Here is a 17,711-nt window from a genome sequence, read left to right as displayed (position 1 = left end):
TTTGTGTTTAACTACTTTGTAGATGTTTGTGTCTCTGACACTTGCTTACTAGGTCTTATTATCATACACATAGGTTATTACAGAAATATGTTTACTATATGTGTGTTTATACACACATACATAAGCAAACATTTATCAGTATTCTCACAAGATCATTTTAAGCCTTTGGTTCTTTAATTGGGTTTGGGCTCTTACCCTTCTAGTGACTTAGTTACCTTCCTCTTCATTTTATAAATCAGCATAGTTTTCTGCGCTGAAAGAAAATCTACAAATATATCTAATCTAACAACCCTTTTTATCAGATAAACTAAATGAAAAATATAACGAATGAATAGATTACCTTCTCAGGAGCTGCAGTTGCCACTATAATCAAAAAAAGAAATAAAATTTAGAATTAAAAAAAACGAGTAACACATTTCATTCTTACAAATTTTCCCAGCAAGACCCTCACATTCTAATGCCATAGGAATACAAGCAATTTTTCTACTGGAAGCTGACATCACTCCAAGATACTACTTTTTTAGAGAAAGAATTTATATTAATGCCCAATTTTATTTCTAATAAGTGTATTTGCATACTTAGCATGGTGCCTAGAACACAATAGGTACTTCATGAATGCTCACTTAATTGTTGATTGGTATAAAAGAGAGCTAGGGCAACCGAAATGTTAAAACACAGCAAGTTTTAGCAGAAAAATCAAGTTCAATAAGAAAACAAGAGTTCTAATTCCAATCCCAAAATTAACTAGTCATGTAACTTGGGCAAAGCATGTTATCTTTCAAAACCTTAGAGTTAAAATCTTTAAAATAAGAGTAAGAGACTAGAAAATATACAAGTCTTTAATCTCCAAAATTTTATGCTTTTGGGTTTTATATCAAATGCTTAATTATCTGGTTTGGGAGTAGAAGCTTTAAAGTTAGCTTTCTGGAGACAGTTTATAAAGAAATGCAAAAAAGGGCACTTCAAACTACAAGTAAAGTACTTATTCTTAATATGATATCCAACCTTTAGTTGTCTTTTAGTAGTATCAATTTTGATTTTTAAAAAATCATTTATTTCAATGGGAGGGATAGGAAGAATAAGGAAGAGGTGTTGAAAGGAGGTCAACTCTAGACATTTTACTTTTAAAGGAAACGCTCTGAACACTTTACTGTAAACATACTGCAGATAGGCAAAGATGTACATCAAACAGGTGTCAGTATTAAAGAGCTTTATCAGTATTGTGCCACCATTACTAGCTATAAATATGAGATATTTGTTGCATAGCACCCTTTGAAAATGTTGAAGAACCAGCTGGAAGTTCTCTGATAATAAATTGTAAGGCTATGTGGCAAACAGTAACCAGAGGTCTAAGATTCAAGAGTATCCACGGTGCTTTGGCAATTAAATTTTTTTGTTAGGTGTTGCCTAACTATTCTGGCTTGCCCATAAAAATTAATTTCTTACGTTAAATTCTGGCCATAGAACCAAAACCTTATCTCATTTCAGATTTCTCATTGCCCTTTATTAAGTAGACAATCTTAGATATTAGGCTCCCAAGACATAAGAGAAATCTCAATATTTATTGAGATTCCAGGTGAATGATTTCCCTAAAAACAAAGGTTTTAGAAGTTACATTGTCTCCAGACAGTAAATCAGGATTGAAATAGCTTAGTGGTCTGACAAAATTTATTAACTTTTTACAATACTTAACCTGCCTCCATGGAGGAATTTATTCATTGGTAAAACCTAGATAGATGGGCAGTTTTCTCCTTCCTGCAAGGGTAAACAGTTACAAAGCAGTTTCACTCCTAGGATGTATATTCTCAGTGATAGCACCACTAAGAACACTTAATCAGGATTGTTAATTGCAGACAGATGTAGTAGTTCTTTCTTCTCTGACTCTGTTTAACACATGTGTCTAGTATGGATACAAGGAAGGCCTGTTTCTCTCTTATGAGAAGAAAGGTAGACTCAGTGAACCAGTAAAATATCACTCATTTTAGAGACTATACAATTTTGTCCCAAAAATCCGTCCACCAATCCCTCCCTTCTGATATCCAACTCAGGAAATCTAAAAAGAGATTAATTAGAGTAAATATAAGTTTTAGTTTCTTGGACACCAAGTGCCATTATTTTAAGAACATGAAATAACTGAAATGCTAAATATAGGAAACTGAGTTAGAAAGAACAGACCTTAATCAAGATTAGATATAAAATGTCAGGGTCAAAATTAAAACTCAAGTTCTGAAATCTGTTTATGACATCAAAAGGCTTCCTTTTCTTTTCTCTGTACAACTTTGAATGCTTCATACTAATAATAATGCCATCGCTGTCCTATTTTAGGTGACACAGTAAAGAATGAACCAGGTCTAGAGCCAGGAAGATTCATCTTGCTGAGTTCAAATCTGACCTTAGACACTTATCTGTGTAGTCTTGACTGAGTCATTTGACCCTTTATTTGCCTCAGTTCTTCTTTAGTAATGAAGTGGAGAAGGAAATGGCAAATAACATATCTTTGCCAAGAAAATTCCAAATAGAATCACAAAAAGTTGGACATGATTGAAATGACAGCAACCATAAGGAATTTAAATTTCTAGGTCAAACTTTCTTTAGTAAAATGAGACACTTGAAATAGATGAACCTGAAGAATCTTTCCAACACTGACATTCTAAGACATTTTAGTCCTTTACTGAAAGGCATTCTGGTATGGCAGAAAGAACACTGGATTTGAAGTCAAAGAATAGAGGTTCAAAAACTGGGTCTGTCATATAGTGGGCAAGTCATTTAATTTCTCTGGGTCTCAGTTTCCACATCTGATTCCCACTCTTAATATATGATCCTATAGTACTATTTACTACCTGGGATATTATGGATTAATTCATACAAGTTGAATTAATGCCTCTAAGATGTCACTTTGTGAAAAGGACAACTATAAAATCATATCCTAGACACTTAAGTTAATTAACACAGATTCCTCAAAGACCTATGTTACTCCCTGAGGAATCATGAAATAGGAGGAGAAATTATTTTGATCTGAAATTCAGATAAAGCCATGTCAATATCTTTAAAGCTCTTCAATTGCTTTAAGCATACTGTTACAAAAGGTTAGAAACAGTGAAATAAATAGGCTAGCTACACTTTAGGATCTGTTCCATTCTCACCTTGCACATCCACCTGAGGCCCTTTTTCCTGGGAGAAGGTCAGCGCCTCCACTGGCTCTTCTTTTGCTGGGAGAGGTGGAGGATGAGTACTTTTAGCAACAGGTTGGATGTTCTTGGGCTTGATATATATAGGTCCTTTACCTATATGGTGATGAACTGGCCTGCGTCTATGAACGCCAGAAACTGTATAACCCATTCCACCAGGACAGATTTCTTTAAAAGCAGCTAGATTTGGGATGGGAAAATATTTCTTTTAAAAATTTAGAAGTACATAACTTCAAACAGAAGAAAATGTGATGAATATATTTTTAAAATCATCATCCATATACCCATATCCACACTCACACACCAAAACCATAAAGACAGGTGTGAAATATATTATAAAATAACAAATTTATCTAAAACCTGACTGATGAGAAAAAATACAAATACAAAACTCTTTACCTTTAGATTTATCCATTTGCTGATTCTCAGCTAGCATGTCAAAAATACTATTTCCAGAAGAATTTAAAAAGTAACACTGTTTGATGACACCAAATAGCAATTCTACCTCTTCTTAGGCCTGGGGACTAAAGTAACTTAACACTAAGGACTTGGACTTTGCCAATGTGGGGAAAAATTTACCCCCTTTCAATTTATATAATGTTTTAAACCATTGATCGTTCTCTATTAAAAAAAAACCATTAACTGCATATCACTAACTATAATAGGGGGGCAGTAATAGTGACCAAAAAAAAGTTCTTCAGAAAAATTAGCAGGATTAATGACATGGTTTAACTGAGGTTAGGTATATGACAGTGAGAAATTGGGCAAAAATAAAAGACAGATTAGGTAATTGAGGATTCAGTTAAAGATTAGAAGAGGGAACAACTTTTGAGGGGAATGCCTTTGGGCAAAAATAAGGGAAGAAAAATTTGCTGTGGTGATGCCAGGAAATCCAGACAAGAAGAACAGCAAGGTCTAGGATCCGTGGGTTACTAAGAGAGAAATACTTAGAAACTTAAATCTAGAATCTAATTAAAAAGAAAAGTGTGTTTCATAGGGTAGGGTGAGGAGTTAATTAACTAGCCAACCTGGAGATGAAATAAAGGTTACTAAAACAAACAAACAAACCTCATCATTGTGTTAAGGCCTTGAAAGTTGATTTATGGAACCAGGGTGAATGTATATAGTATGTCTATTTATTTATAATTAAAACATATTCTCATGTCTCATAATGTTACTATACTCCTACATAGCTGCTGGTCACATATTGTGTTGAAGACATGTACCAAAGAAGAAAGGGTCAAAATAAAAGAAGAAGAAATGTTGCAAGGTTGCATGTGAAAAAGGAAAATAACTTTTTCCTATAAGGTGATAAAGAGAAAGTAACTAATGAGAAATGTTTAGTTACTTGGGCTTTTCGCATCAAAGGGAACATTTGTGTCAAAAGCAAAAGAAGACATTTTTCTATAAGAAGATAAAGATTTCTACCAATCTTTCCCACTACCTAGAAAAAAGGGAGGGAATAACGAGGAAGGGGTAAGGAAAGAAATGAAGGCAAGGAAGAAAAGGAAAGAAGGAAATAAAAAAAGGGAATAAAGGAAAGGGGAAAGTAGGGAAGGAGGAAAAAAGAGAAAATTTGTAAAAAGAGAGAAAATCCTACAATATTAAATCTTAGAAAAAATTGTAATTTTTAAATTATATGTGAAATATATTTTCAATGTGATGTTACATTTTAAATATAATAGCTTGTGCTGAAAGGCCCATGAATGATACCTCAGAAACACTGAGAACACTGCTCTAATTTATTTCTTAAACTGAAATGGAACTTTTTCTTTTAAAAATGCATTTATAAATTACAAAGACACTATATTTGATTAATTTGTATTTATTTAATTATGAATCAGTAAGTTCCCACTAATGGTATAAAATGTAGGTGATGCCTCAAGCCTTACTGTCTATCAATATACAAGGTAGTTTTCATTAGGCAGAGAAAAAGTGAATCTCAGAATCTTACTTTGCCAACTTTTTAAATTATACTCACTAATGGAGCAACACATCAAAATAAAAGGAATAAAAATAGTATATGATTAGCATCATTGTGAAAACTCCATGAAACTGCAGCCCTGCAAAACACTTATGATGCAACTATAATATACTTACTATGTGAACTTACTACAATATACTTACTACATAGACTCAAAGATGCTTGTTACATCCCTTAATAGGAAGAATCTGATCAAATAACAAGAATCTTATAATACTGCTTATATGACCATCTAATGAAATCAGAGAAAATTTTTGTTAATAATACTATGCACATTTGCCCTAGCTTTTCTTTCTTAAAAACCAAGTCCTCCTGAGTGAATGATTAACTTCTTAGGTATGAATTAGGCATTGCAGAAAATAAATGAATGTTGTCAGACCAATAAGAAATTATGCACAATTAAATCAACTATGTTCAATGCACACAATATCCAAAAAACAAGAGAGTTAATAAGGGTGTCAAACAAGCATTATAGCTCAAATCAAAGCAACTTCTAAGATTTAACATAAGTATAAAATGAATATTATGTGCTTCAATTTCCAACATGAGAAATTAAGTATTATTCACTTTGGGGGAACTCAGTAAAATAATTATTGTAAGAAGGAGTTAAGGGGCAAACAGATTTTCACAGTAACAAAGACATGAGTACAATGACAGCCTTTTTTTCATGTCTGACAGCCATTCTATATTGTTTTGAATAGTAGGTTGTGTAACCTAAGATGACAATGAATTGAATTCATGTTAATTAATTTGATCAAATGGAAATGTCACATGGAATAAACAAAGTCTTTTCCTTATGACTTTTCCCTCAGCCTTATGTCACTTTTCTGTTTACTCCTACAAAAATTAAACAAACCTTCCCCCTGATTTAAAAAAAATCAAAAAGCAAAAAGCAAACAAAATCTCAGTTGGAGAGGTTGTTTTCTATGCCCATGAGTGTGTATAGAAACCCCTATATATCTATGCCATCTTACCTGTTCCTGGAAGGGGACACTTCTCACAATGTGGTCCCCATGCCTTCCCAACGCTGCAACAGCAGAGCTGCTTGCTGAGCTGAACAGAAAGGGGGTGCATACACTGTCTTCCTGAATTGACAAGTCTGTAGCAGGGTCCTTTTTCTTCAGAGATTACAGGATTGTCAGCTACAACAAAAGGACAAGGGAGTGCTAGGTTTGATAGAAGAAACAAAAAAAAAAACATAGAACAAAGTCTCATATCCTATCAAAAATTATATTCATTCAAATTATGTGTATGAAATGTCATTTTAAAGTTAAGCCATAAATAATAGCTCACATTTATATAGCCTTTCAAGGTTCACAAATCACACAAAGTTCACAACAATCTTGTGAGCTACACAGTGCAAGCATTTTTTTTCTCCATCTTAAAGATGAGGAAATCAACTTAGAGAAATTTAGCAATTTGCCCAGAGTCACAAAGTTAAAAAGGAGGAAACCTGACACCTTACCCAGGAGACTTATGGGGCAGAAACAAGATGGTGGAGTATAAAACCACTCAGCTGAAGTTTCCCAACAATTCTCTCCAAATAACTTTAAAATGATGCCTCAAATTAAATTCTGGAGTGGTAGAGCCAACAATAAATCAGAGGGAGATATCCTTCCATCCCGAGACAACATAGAAGGTTAGAAAGAGATTGCAGGGCTCCCCTACACAAGCATTGGACACAGAATCAGACTGTTTGGAAATTCCACTGCCTATACCTATTCCTGGGTCACAGTTCTAGTCAAGAGGGAATGGGAGTAGAGTGTAACTGTTTGGCAATCTATTATTTATACCCACTTTTGAGTGCTAGTTCAAGGATAGAGAGCAGTACTTTCAGTCATGAGGGGCAATAGTATTTCCAGCCCTAAGAGATAAAGGACTCTTTTCTCAGTATCTTTTCTAGTCCCAAGGGAAGAGAAGTCCAGAAGAGGGACACTGAGGATTAGTGTCAGTTACAATCTCAAGAGATCAGGAGCCCTTCCTGTGTAAGGAACAAAGTGCAACCCATAACAACAGTGATCATATCTCTCCTCAGATCATATCTTGGTAGCACTGAAAATTTCAGAAATCCCAGAACTAATTCTGAAATCAGAGAACAAAGAAGAATGAAGCTTGAGACAGAGTCCCTGCCACCCATGTTAGGAATGGAGCCCAAAATTTACATAAAGTTTCTAATCAAATTGTAGGATGGAAAAATGAGCAAAGTACAAAACCAAAAGCATAACTTGACCATAAAAAGCTATTATGTTGCCAGGGAAGACCAAGACACATACTCAAAAGACAATGAAAAAATCCAAACACCTACAAAGCAAGCCTCAAAGAAAAATGTATGATGTGAAATAAAATGGACAAGCAAAGAAGAGAGAGACTCTGGAAGAAGGGGGAAGAGAAAAGAAAAATGGAAAAAATTATCTTATATAAAAGAGCATAAAAGGAAGAGCTTTTACAATGTAGAAGAAAATGTTGAAGCAAATTTTTTTTTGATGAGTAGGATTGGAGTGGGGTGATGCTTAAACTGCACTCAATGTAAACTGGTTCAAAAAGTGAAAATATATATTCATATGCAGACTCAATTAGTAATAGAAACCTGTCTTACCCAAGAAGGAAGAAGGAGGTGAAGGGGACAAAAGAAAGGAAAAGCATATAAAAAGTTGTGGTGATTTTCTTCTTTTAAAATAATAGTTCTCTTTGGGAGAAAGCAGGTTTCTCAGGGGAGGTTTTCTGGAGGCAGCCTTAGTTTCAGTCAAAAGTAATAATCACCGAAATGCAGCCAGGTGATAAAAGTTCAGATCTTTTATTGTCTGCAATATAGCCCAGTTAGCTTTTCTTAGAGGCCTCTCTCTTTCTTTCTCCTTGGTTGTAAGAGCTCTTGTAGCTTTGTCCTTTGCTTCTGCCTCTGCCTCCAGCACCAAGGTAAAAGTTGTAATGAATCTTTCTTGCCTCTGAGAGAGGGCTTCTGGCTCTCCCAGAGTGCTCTCTGGCCCTAAAAGCTTCAAGGGAGGTGTGAATTCACAAAGTTACAAAGTTTACTTTGTGAATCTCCCATATTTGTGAACTCCAATGAGTACTTAAATACTTCTTGCTTATATGAGCTCTCTAAAGGTGTGAACACAAGCATTGTATCAATTAGTTCTATTTAGTACCTTGTTTCAGGTTCTGGCCCAAAACATCTCCTTGTAGGATTAGATCAATGAAACTGAACCATGCTAAATTAGATAATTATTGGCTCTTATCAATTCTAATGATTTAATAATTTGTAAAGATTCCAACAAAAAGTGACAGTAATCCGAAGCAAAATGGATATTTGAGGAGGAACAGGATATTAGGAGAGAGAGGGGAGGCAGGGAGGGAGGGAAGGAAGAAGGTAAAGAAGGAAAGAGGGGAGGGAGAAAAAAAGGGAGGGAGGGAGGGAAGGAGAGAGAGAGGAAGAGAGAGGAGGAGGAGAGAAGAGAGAGATAGAAAAAGGAATAAAAGAAAATTAGAGGGAGGAAAATGCACTGTAAATAATCAAAATTGTAAATGTAAATGGTATGAACTCACCCATAAAATGGAAATGGATTTCAGAATGAATTAAAAACCAGAATCCAATAATATATTTTTCAAAAAAAAAAAAAAAAAAAAAAACATGAAACACAGGAACACATTTAAATATAACTATTATATGTTTAAAAGGAATAAGAAGTTGTACATAACAGATTTGTAGTTTCATGTGTAATTATCTCTTTTTTTTTTCTATTTTACTATACTGTGGAATTGTTTATTTCTTAAATTCAGAATAAAAGAAAATTTTTATAAGTATATTACCATTGGAAAAAATAAATGTGAAATGAAACAGAAGAACACACAAAGTTAAAATAATGGGCTGAAGGAGAATTGATTATGTTTCAGCCAAAATAAAAAAAAATAAATTAATAAAAGACAGAGGTACCAATCATAATCTCAGCCAAAACAAAAGCAAAAATAGATATAATAAAAGCAGAAAAACTACATCTTTTACCACAGACAATGAACAATACTAAACATATACGTCCTCAACATGGTAGCATCCAAATTCAAAAGTTAAATAAATTATAGGAAGAAATAAACAAATATTCTCTACTAGTAAGACATCTTAACTTTCCTTCTCAAAGTTAGCTAAGTTTAACCACAAAATAAAATTTAAAAGTCAAGAAAAATAAAATCTTAAAGTTAATTAGAATAGAATTAAGAAAACAATTGGAATCAACTTGAATATCTACCTTTTTCTCAATTGGAATCTTCATAAAATTGAAAAATACAGAAATATTACTTGCATCATTCGCAGATCTTAATTAAATAAAAATGTAATTTTTATTACATCACCCCACTCCAATCCTACTCATTTCCTAGGCTGAAAAGCCTAGATTAAAACTAATTAGAAACTAAATGAACCAATTTCAAAGAATGAGTGGGTCAAGGAAAAAATCATAGAAAGAAAAAATATTTTTTTAAAAGAAAATGACAATGAGACAACATTCCAAACTTTGTGGAATGCAGTCAAAATAGTAATTAGAGGGAAATTTATCTCTCAAAATGTAGATATAAATAAATGAGGGTAAGAAAAAAATCAATGAACTGAGCATGCAACTAAAAATTTAGGAAAGGAGCAAATTAATAATCCCCTATTAAACATCAAAATAGAAATTCTAAAAATCAAAGGAAATATTTTCCTTTGTGAAAATTTGAAAGTAAATGTAAAAAACCATTGAAATAACAAATATAAGTAGGAGCTAGTTTTATTAAAAATATTAAAATGCATCATTCATTTGTTGATTGGATTTTAGAAAGAAAATAAACAAATTATGATTATTAAAAATGAAAAGCCACCATATGCCACTAATGAAGATCAAAGTAAAGCAATAATCATGCATTCTTTTGTCCTACTCAAACTGTTAATCTAAGTAAAATGGATGAAAATTTACAAAAATACAATTTTCCCAGATTTACAGAATAAGTAATAAAATACTTAAATAATCCTGCTCAGAGAAAGAAATTGAATATGCCATCATTAAACTTCCTAAGAAAAAATTCCCATGGATTTATAAATAAATTTCTATTACACATGGAACAATTAATTCCAATACTATATGAAATATTTGAAAAAAAATCAAGAAGGAATCCTACTAAATCCCTTTATGACAAAATATGGTTTTGATATTTATACAGGGAAAGTATAAATTGGAAAAGAAAATTATAGACCAATATTCTTAATATCAATGAAAAATTAAATAAAATACTAGCAAGGAGATTTTAGTAATACATCACAGAGATCATACATTATGACCAGATGAAATTTACACCAGGAATGCAGAACTGGTTCAATATTTGAGAAAAATTACCAGCATAATAGACTACATCAATTAAAAAAAAATCATACAATCATATCAATAGATACCCCCCCCAAAAAAAAAAAAACCTTTGACAAAATATGACACCCATTCTTACTGAAAACACACAAAAAATACAGGGATCAATACAGGTTTTCTTAAATTGATAAGGATTATCTATCTAAAACTAAAAGCAAACATTGTCAGGAGGGGAGTAAGACTGTCCATTATCACCATTATTAGTCAATACTCTACTAGATATATTAACTGTAGCAATAGAAAAAGGAAAACAACAAGCAATGAGGAAACAAAACTATCACTTTTAAAAGTGTTATGTCATTGTATGGGTCTACCTGCCATCTAAGGGAGGGGTTGGGGGGAAGAAGAGGGAAAAGTTGGAACAGAAGGTTTTGCAACAGTCAATGCTGAAAAATTACCCATGCATATAGCTTGTAAATAAAAAGCTATACTAATAATAAAAAAAAGGGTTATGTCCTGAGATAGCAAAGTTGCAGGACAAAAAAAATAAATCCACAAAAATTATCAACATTTCTATGTACTATCAACAAAACCCTGCAGGAAAAAATACATTCCATTTAAAATAACTGAAAAAAAAAATACTTGGGAGTCCACTTTCCAAGACAAAACCCAAAATGCTTTTCACAAAAATATAGATCTAAAAAACTGGAGAAATATTAATTGCTCATGGGAAGAGCAAGCCAATATCATGAAAAATTACAATTCTACCTAACTTAATTTACTCATCTAATGTCATACCATTCAAACTACTAATGACTTATTTTATAGAGTTAGGAAAAAATAGTTACAAAATTCATCTGGCAGAACAAAAGTCAGTATCAAGGGAATCAATGAAAAAAATGTTAAAGTGCTTCCAATTCCAAATTTCAAACTATATTACAAAGCAGTAAGTTACAGACTGTAAAAACAATCTGGTATTAACTAAGAAATAGACTGGTAGATAAATAGAATAGATTAGGTACACAATACATAGTAGTAAATGACCAGAGTAACCTAGTGTTTGATAAATTCAAAGAGTTAATTCTTTTGGCATGAGAACTCAATATTTGACAAAAACTGCTGGGAAAACTGGAAAGCAGTTCAAAAAAACTTGGTACTGACCAATATTTCATACCATATATCAAAATAAGGTCAAAATGGATAAATGGTTGAGACATAAAGAATGATATCATATGTAAATCAGGGAACGATGAAAAATGTAGCTGTTGGATCTATAAGTAATTGAAAAGTTATGTCCAAACAAGAGATAGAGGGGATTATGGAAAGTAAAAGAGATAATTATGATTACATGAACTTAAAAGACTTTTTTATAACCAAAAATCAATACCGCCAAAATTAAGGGGGAACAGGAAACTGAAGGAAAAATTTTGTTGCAAAGCACTATTTCTTGAATATATACATACACACACACACACACACACACACACACACACACACACGCACACACGCATGTGTGTGTGTGTGTGTGTGTGTGGAACTGAGCCAAATTTATAAAAATAAGAGCAATTATTCAGTTTATAAATGGTTAAAGGATATGAACAGGAAGTTTTTAAATGAAGAAAACAAAGGCATCAATAGTCACATGAAAAAATGGTCTAAATAGAGAAATGTAAATTAAAACAGTGTAAACGTAAAAATGTAAAAATCCCCTTACTGAGATGCTAGAAAATGCAAATACTAGAGGGAATGTGAAAAAATTTGGGCATTGACACCTATTGGTAGACTTGTGTAATCATCCAATTACTCTGAAGAACAATTTAGAACCATGCTCACAGGTCTCTAAAATTATGCATACTCTTTGACCCAATAAAACTTTGAGATCTATATCTCAAAGAGATCAAAGGGAAAAAAGACTTACTTATACAAAAGTATTTATAGCCACTCTTTTTTTTTTTGGTGGCAAAGAATTGGAACTTGAGAGAATGCCCATCAAATGGGAAATAACCTAGTTATGGTGTATGGTTTTAATGGAAATCAAGCTATAAAAAATAAGAAGCAGGATAAGGATAATTTCAGAAAACCCTGTAGAAGGTGGAAATCTGAAAAGGTGTACTGAAATCTAAGGCAGCAAGGTACTTATAGCTAAGTACATACTTAATATGATACTTAATATGATGCAATGATGTAATGCTCTACAGCTGACACATGCTCAGTAGAGTGTAGTGACACAATCATACTGAAGTATTTAAGGGTTGAGGGAGGAACACGGAGGTCTCTCAACCATAGACACAAGAGAAGACACCAGATTCCAAACTCCATCTTTGACCAGCCAAGTGGCCCCCTCCTTCTTCCTTCTCTCCTCCAGTAAGACCCAGTCTCAGTTTGACCCAGTCTCTTTCAGCAATCTGACAATCTACCAGTCTCAATCAGTCTCAGTCTGAGTCCGACTTTGTCCCCAGTTCTCTCAGCTCTTAAATACCCTGTGTTACAATTACATCATTACAGTATACTGAGTATAAGCCAATCTAGAGTTATTATATCATATCAAACTAGAGTGATTATATCATTATATCATATTAGATATATGTGAACTAGAGAACCATTATCTCATCAATTCCACTGAGTTAATACCTTATTTCAAGTATACTTCTCCAGAGTTCCGCCCTCTACAAAACCCTATGTAGATTTCTATAAATTCAAGAAAAGTCAGGTGAACATTTTACACAGTAACATCAATATTGTATGGATGATCAACTACAAAACTTATTTATTTTGATCAACAACATGCAAGATATTTCCAAAGGACCCATAATGAAAAATGCCATCGACCTCCAGAGAGAGACTAATGAACACTGAGGACAGACTGAAATAAACTTTTTTACTTCCTATATTTTTACTGTTTTATTTTGTCTTTCTTTTGCAATATGGCTAATATTAAAGTATGTTTTGCAAGACTTCATATGTATAATCAAACTCAAAGTGCTTGTCTTCTCAAAGAAGGAGAAGGAGTAAGAAGGTAAGAGCATTTGGAACTAGAACATTTTTTAAAGTGATTGCTAAACATTTTTTTACATGTAATTGAAAAATATTTAATGACTTTAAAAATTAGCACTGTCAAGTGATTTCTAAAGACACTAGAATTTGAAAGCACTAGGTACTCTTGTTGAAATGGGAATCACAAAAAAAGAAAAAGGGATGCAGAAAAGAAAGGTTTGAGCAAAAAAGGTAAATTTTACCTACTTCATATTTTTCTAAATCAAGAGCTAGATCAATCCAGGGAGACTTCCAGACACCTACTACCCATGAGACAACAAAAACAAAATAACTTTTATACTCATCAGATTGTATGTCAGAAAAAAAAATACTTAAAGTAGAGCTTTTTCTATATTAAAGGTATGTTTTTAATTCACTACACTGCCATCATCTTATCCTAAACCATTAAATTCTGTTTTCAAATCTAACTTTGATCACAGATCAAGTATATAAAGAAGGTGGTGGCTGACAGGCAGGAAGAACTACATAAATTCTGAGGAAAAAGCTATCAGTGAGGTTTCACAAAGGAGCTAAGACTAAGGAGCCTTGAAGCCTAAATGACATAAGAATAAGCAGAAAAAAGGAGACAACAGAACAAAGGAAATTAATATAAACAAAAGCTCCTAGATAAAAAATTAGGTTAGAGTATCTTTAGGGGATGATCAACTGAATCTGAGGAAAGAATGAATACATGACACAGATAAATGAAATTACTAAAATAGATCACATTACATATTTTGCCTCTAAAACATACTTACTAAATGCGTACTGACTACAAAAACTCTGTATTCTAGGTTTATCTTTCTGGACAGTAGCCTATTAGGAATAGAAATGTTTTTGAGCACAGTAATGACATTTAAAGAGTATTTACAGCAAAATTAACATTACACCACATCTATTGTAAAAAAAAGACCTAGATTCATGTTGATAGATTAATAAAAACTAGGGAAATTAACAGAATTGTCTAAGTAATCAAAGGAAAGGAAAAAAATCAAAGATGACTCAGAAATTTAGGTCTGGAAAAGTAGGAGAATAATAGCACCATGGGAACAAACAGAAAAATGGGAAGAGGGGTATAATTTAGAGAGAAGACTATGTATTTCACTTTGGACATCCAAGTGGAAACAACCAGCAGGAATTTATCTACCCAGTTTTGCAAAGATCATCCATTTCTCAGTCTAACTTCTCAGATTTTAAGGATAAACACTTATATCTGAAAAAAAAAGTTTAAATTTACTATAAAAGAGATAGTTGTTTGTAGAGGAGAATAGATATTTTATTAAGAATCTCTTTTAACCAACTTTAAAACCTTTGCCATCACTTATAAAAGGGATTGAACTCAAATGCCACCATCTGCAGGAGATCTCCTCCAGTCACAGTGGAGTCTACCTCTCTATGTATCATGTATATACATATTTATTTATATGTTATGTTCTCAGAATATGATCCTTTGAAAGCAGGGAATGTGATTTTTACTTTGTATCCCTCAAATTTAGCAAATTCTTGCTACCTGATTGACTGAATGAGATTAACGTTCTATTTTTCTTCAGATGTCAATAGGAGAAATGTCTGGATTATTTTAAAAAAACACATCTTTTATAATCTGAATATGTTTTAATCTAATATTATACATTTCAGGAATGGCAATGCTCCTGCATTTCTTTCATGGTATATCCTTATACATCTTAAGATGCAAATACTGGCACAAAAATATTGCAATCTGCTGCTGATTATATAAAGTACCACTGCCGCCCCCCAATCTCAATGTACTTCTTTCTAACTTGTTTATTAATGCCAGTGGCAACATCATATTACCCATTCCCTCTAGCCTTATTATATAGCCTTGGAACAATTTTTAGTAGTACTTCTTTGTACCTTTTCCCTCTTTTTCTCACTTTTGTTCAACTGTTCCTCAACCACTTCCTTAAAAGTTAATTCATAGAACAAGATTCCTTTAAATTATAATATCCTACATCATGTCTTTCTGCAAAACAGATAAGTATAAAGAAAAGATAAATAATTTTTTAGATAAATTGATAATGATTTTATTATCATTATGATCCACTGGATGATCTTAAATAACTTGGGCTTGAATTCTTAACAGTGAACAGTTGCTTTATTTAACCAGAAATAGTTATTATTTATAGATCTATAAAAATGTTATTCTATTTACATACACACTGAATTGGTTAAATTGTGATGCTAAATGTTTGGGTTTTTTTCTGTATTTAAATGAACAAAATGGGTTGAGATCCCTCTCCTGACACATACTTCCTATGTGACCCTTTCTGAGTTTTAGCAAATTCAGCAACATTCTAATATGAAAAGAAATTATCAGCTTCCATTGGTATAGGGAATTTCGTAATAGAAATATCCTACACCAGTGAAATTTATTCTGATTTCTAATGAAAGAAAAGCTTTTCTTATAAAATTTTTTGTTCTACATTTACACCATTTTAAATGAAAATGGGAGTAATTAATTATAAGAAAACAGGCAACTAGACTAGCCTTACTAGAAAGTGATAAATTCCAAAAGGGTTTTTTACCATATCTGATATTTCTACAATGTCAACATGAGTGAGCTAAGCACACCTAAAAAGCAAATGTTATTTGCCTTAAAAAAAAAAACTGTTTCCTTTCCCAAAATTATCAGTTTAAATAGACCAAGATTCAGATAAGATAAAGTTTAGCTTTTATCAAAACAAAATAAACAAAAAAAGGTTAATATTGTTTTGTTCTTGAAAAAAATTGGTTTCCAATTTCAAGAAACAAATTTGAAACAAAATACAAAACATCTAAATACATAAAAAATTTAATAACTCACAAAACTTTAACCAATAATCACATTTTCCATTTTCACAAAAAATGATTAATCCATAAACAGCTATTACATATCTATTGTGTGCTAAGTTACTGATGATACAAATAACGGTGCTTACATTCTTTACTGGTAAAATATGCAATGTTTAGAATCTCTAAAAATTGAAGAAATGAGAACACTTTTGAAGGATACTACATTTGAACTAAGCCTGGAAAGTAACTTAGGAGTTCCAAGAAGAAGAAATAGAAAAGCTTATGGCTATAAGCCAGAATTTGAGGGGAGTGAAGGGGGCGGGGGGAGAAGAGTTTATTTGTTTTACTGGTTTTGTTATTTAACAAATGCTTACTGTGTCATTGATTATCAAAAAGAGCCTTGGTCTAGAGCTTTGGATTATAATCACAACAGAGACCAAAAGAAGCTATTTGGTTTTTAGCAAGTTCTCTCACTAAACTTCATTCCCCCAATATGTAAAAGAAGATTGGATTAGAGCAGGGATCTTAACATGTGATAATCATGGACTCCTTAGGTAATCTTTTGAAACCCACAGACCCCTTCTTAAAAGAATACTTTTGAAATAAGATAAAGTCCACGAAACTACAAAGGAAAACAATTATATTGAATTATTTATCAAAAATATTTTTTTAAATCAAGATAATGAATGCCAGTTTAAGAACATATGGTCTATAACAGGGGTCCTCAAACTTTTTAAATAGGGGGCCAGTTCACTGTCCCTCAGACTGTTGGAGGGCCGGACTATAGTAAAAACAAAAACTTTGTTTTGTGGGCCTTTAAATAAAGAAATTCATAGCCCTGGGTGAGGGGGATAAACATCCTCAGCTGCCACATCTGGCCCGCGGGCCATAGTTTGAGGACCTCTGGTCTATAAGATGGACTACAGCTAAAGGATTAGCAGAATCACAGAATTATAAAGAAGGCAGATACCTTAATGCCCATCTGATGTATCCATCAAGACGCCGGTTTTCTTTTACCTATCCAAATTCATGGGAACCTTGAAATCTACCCATATACCTGGGATATGAGGTCTCCTGGTTCCCTTTAGAGGCATAGTTTCTCTGTCCAAATTCAATTTCCACACCATTTCTAGCTCTCACATTTTCTAAAATTATTCTAAGAATCAGCAAGCATGTATTTGTTACATTCTAAGCATTAAGTTACATAGTTAAAATCTGAAGGTTAAAAACAGTACCTATCCTCAAGGACCTTACATTATAAATGGGGTGATAGTGTGTGTGTGTGTGTGTGTGTGTGTGTGTGTGTGTGTGTGTACAAGAGTAAGTAAAAGGTAATTTACTGTAAAAGGAGAAGGCTACAGCTCCTGGGTTCCTTAAGAAGTTAGATGG

The 17,711-nt window shown here is 32.7% G+C and overlaps 1 protein-coding gene across 2 annotated transcripts in view; it reads right to left on the bottom strand.

Moving 5' to 3' along the window:
* LTBP1 (latent transforming growth factor beta binding protein 1) overlaps nt 1-17,711 on the bottom strand; it is a 439,704-nt gene that overhangs the window by 139,946 nt on the left and 282,047 nt on the right. For both annotated transcript variants that reach the window (XM_051976131.1, XM_051976132.1), the window contains exons 11-13: nt 6,147-6,314; nt 3,144-3,368; nt 341-363 (exon numbers count right to left, since the gene is read on the bottom strand). In XM_051976131.1, the coding sequence (XP_051832091.1) occupies nt 341-363; nt 3,144-3,368; nt 6,147-6,314 (416 nt within the window). The remainder of the gene's footprint in view (nt 1-340; nt 364-3,143; nt 3,369-6,146; nt 6,315-17,711) is intronic.

Source organism: Antechinus flavipes, chromosome 2 (genome assembly GCF_016432865.1).
Source record: "Antechinus flavipes isolate AdamAnt ecotype Samford, QLD, Australia chromosome 2, AdamAnt_v2, whole genome shotgun sequence".
NCBI classification, from domain to species: domain Eukaryota; kingdom Metazoa; phylum Chordata; class Mammalia; order Dasyuromorphia; family Dasyuridae; genus Antechinus; species Antechinus flavipes.
Note: the sequence above shows the minus strand (reverse complement) of the source record. Positions and strands in the feature narration are given on the sequence as shown.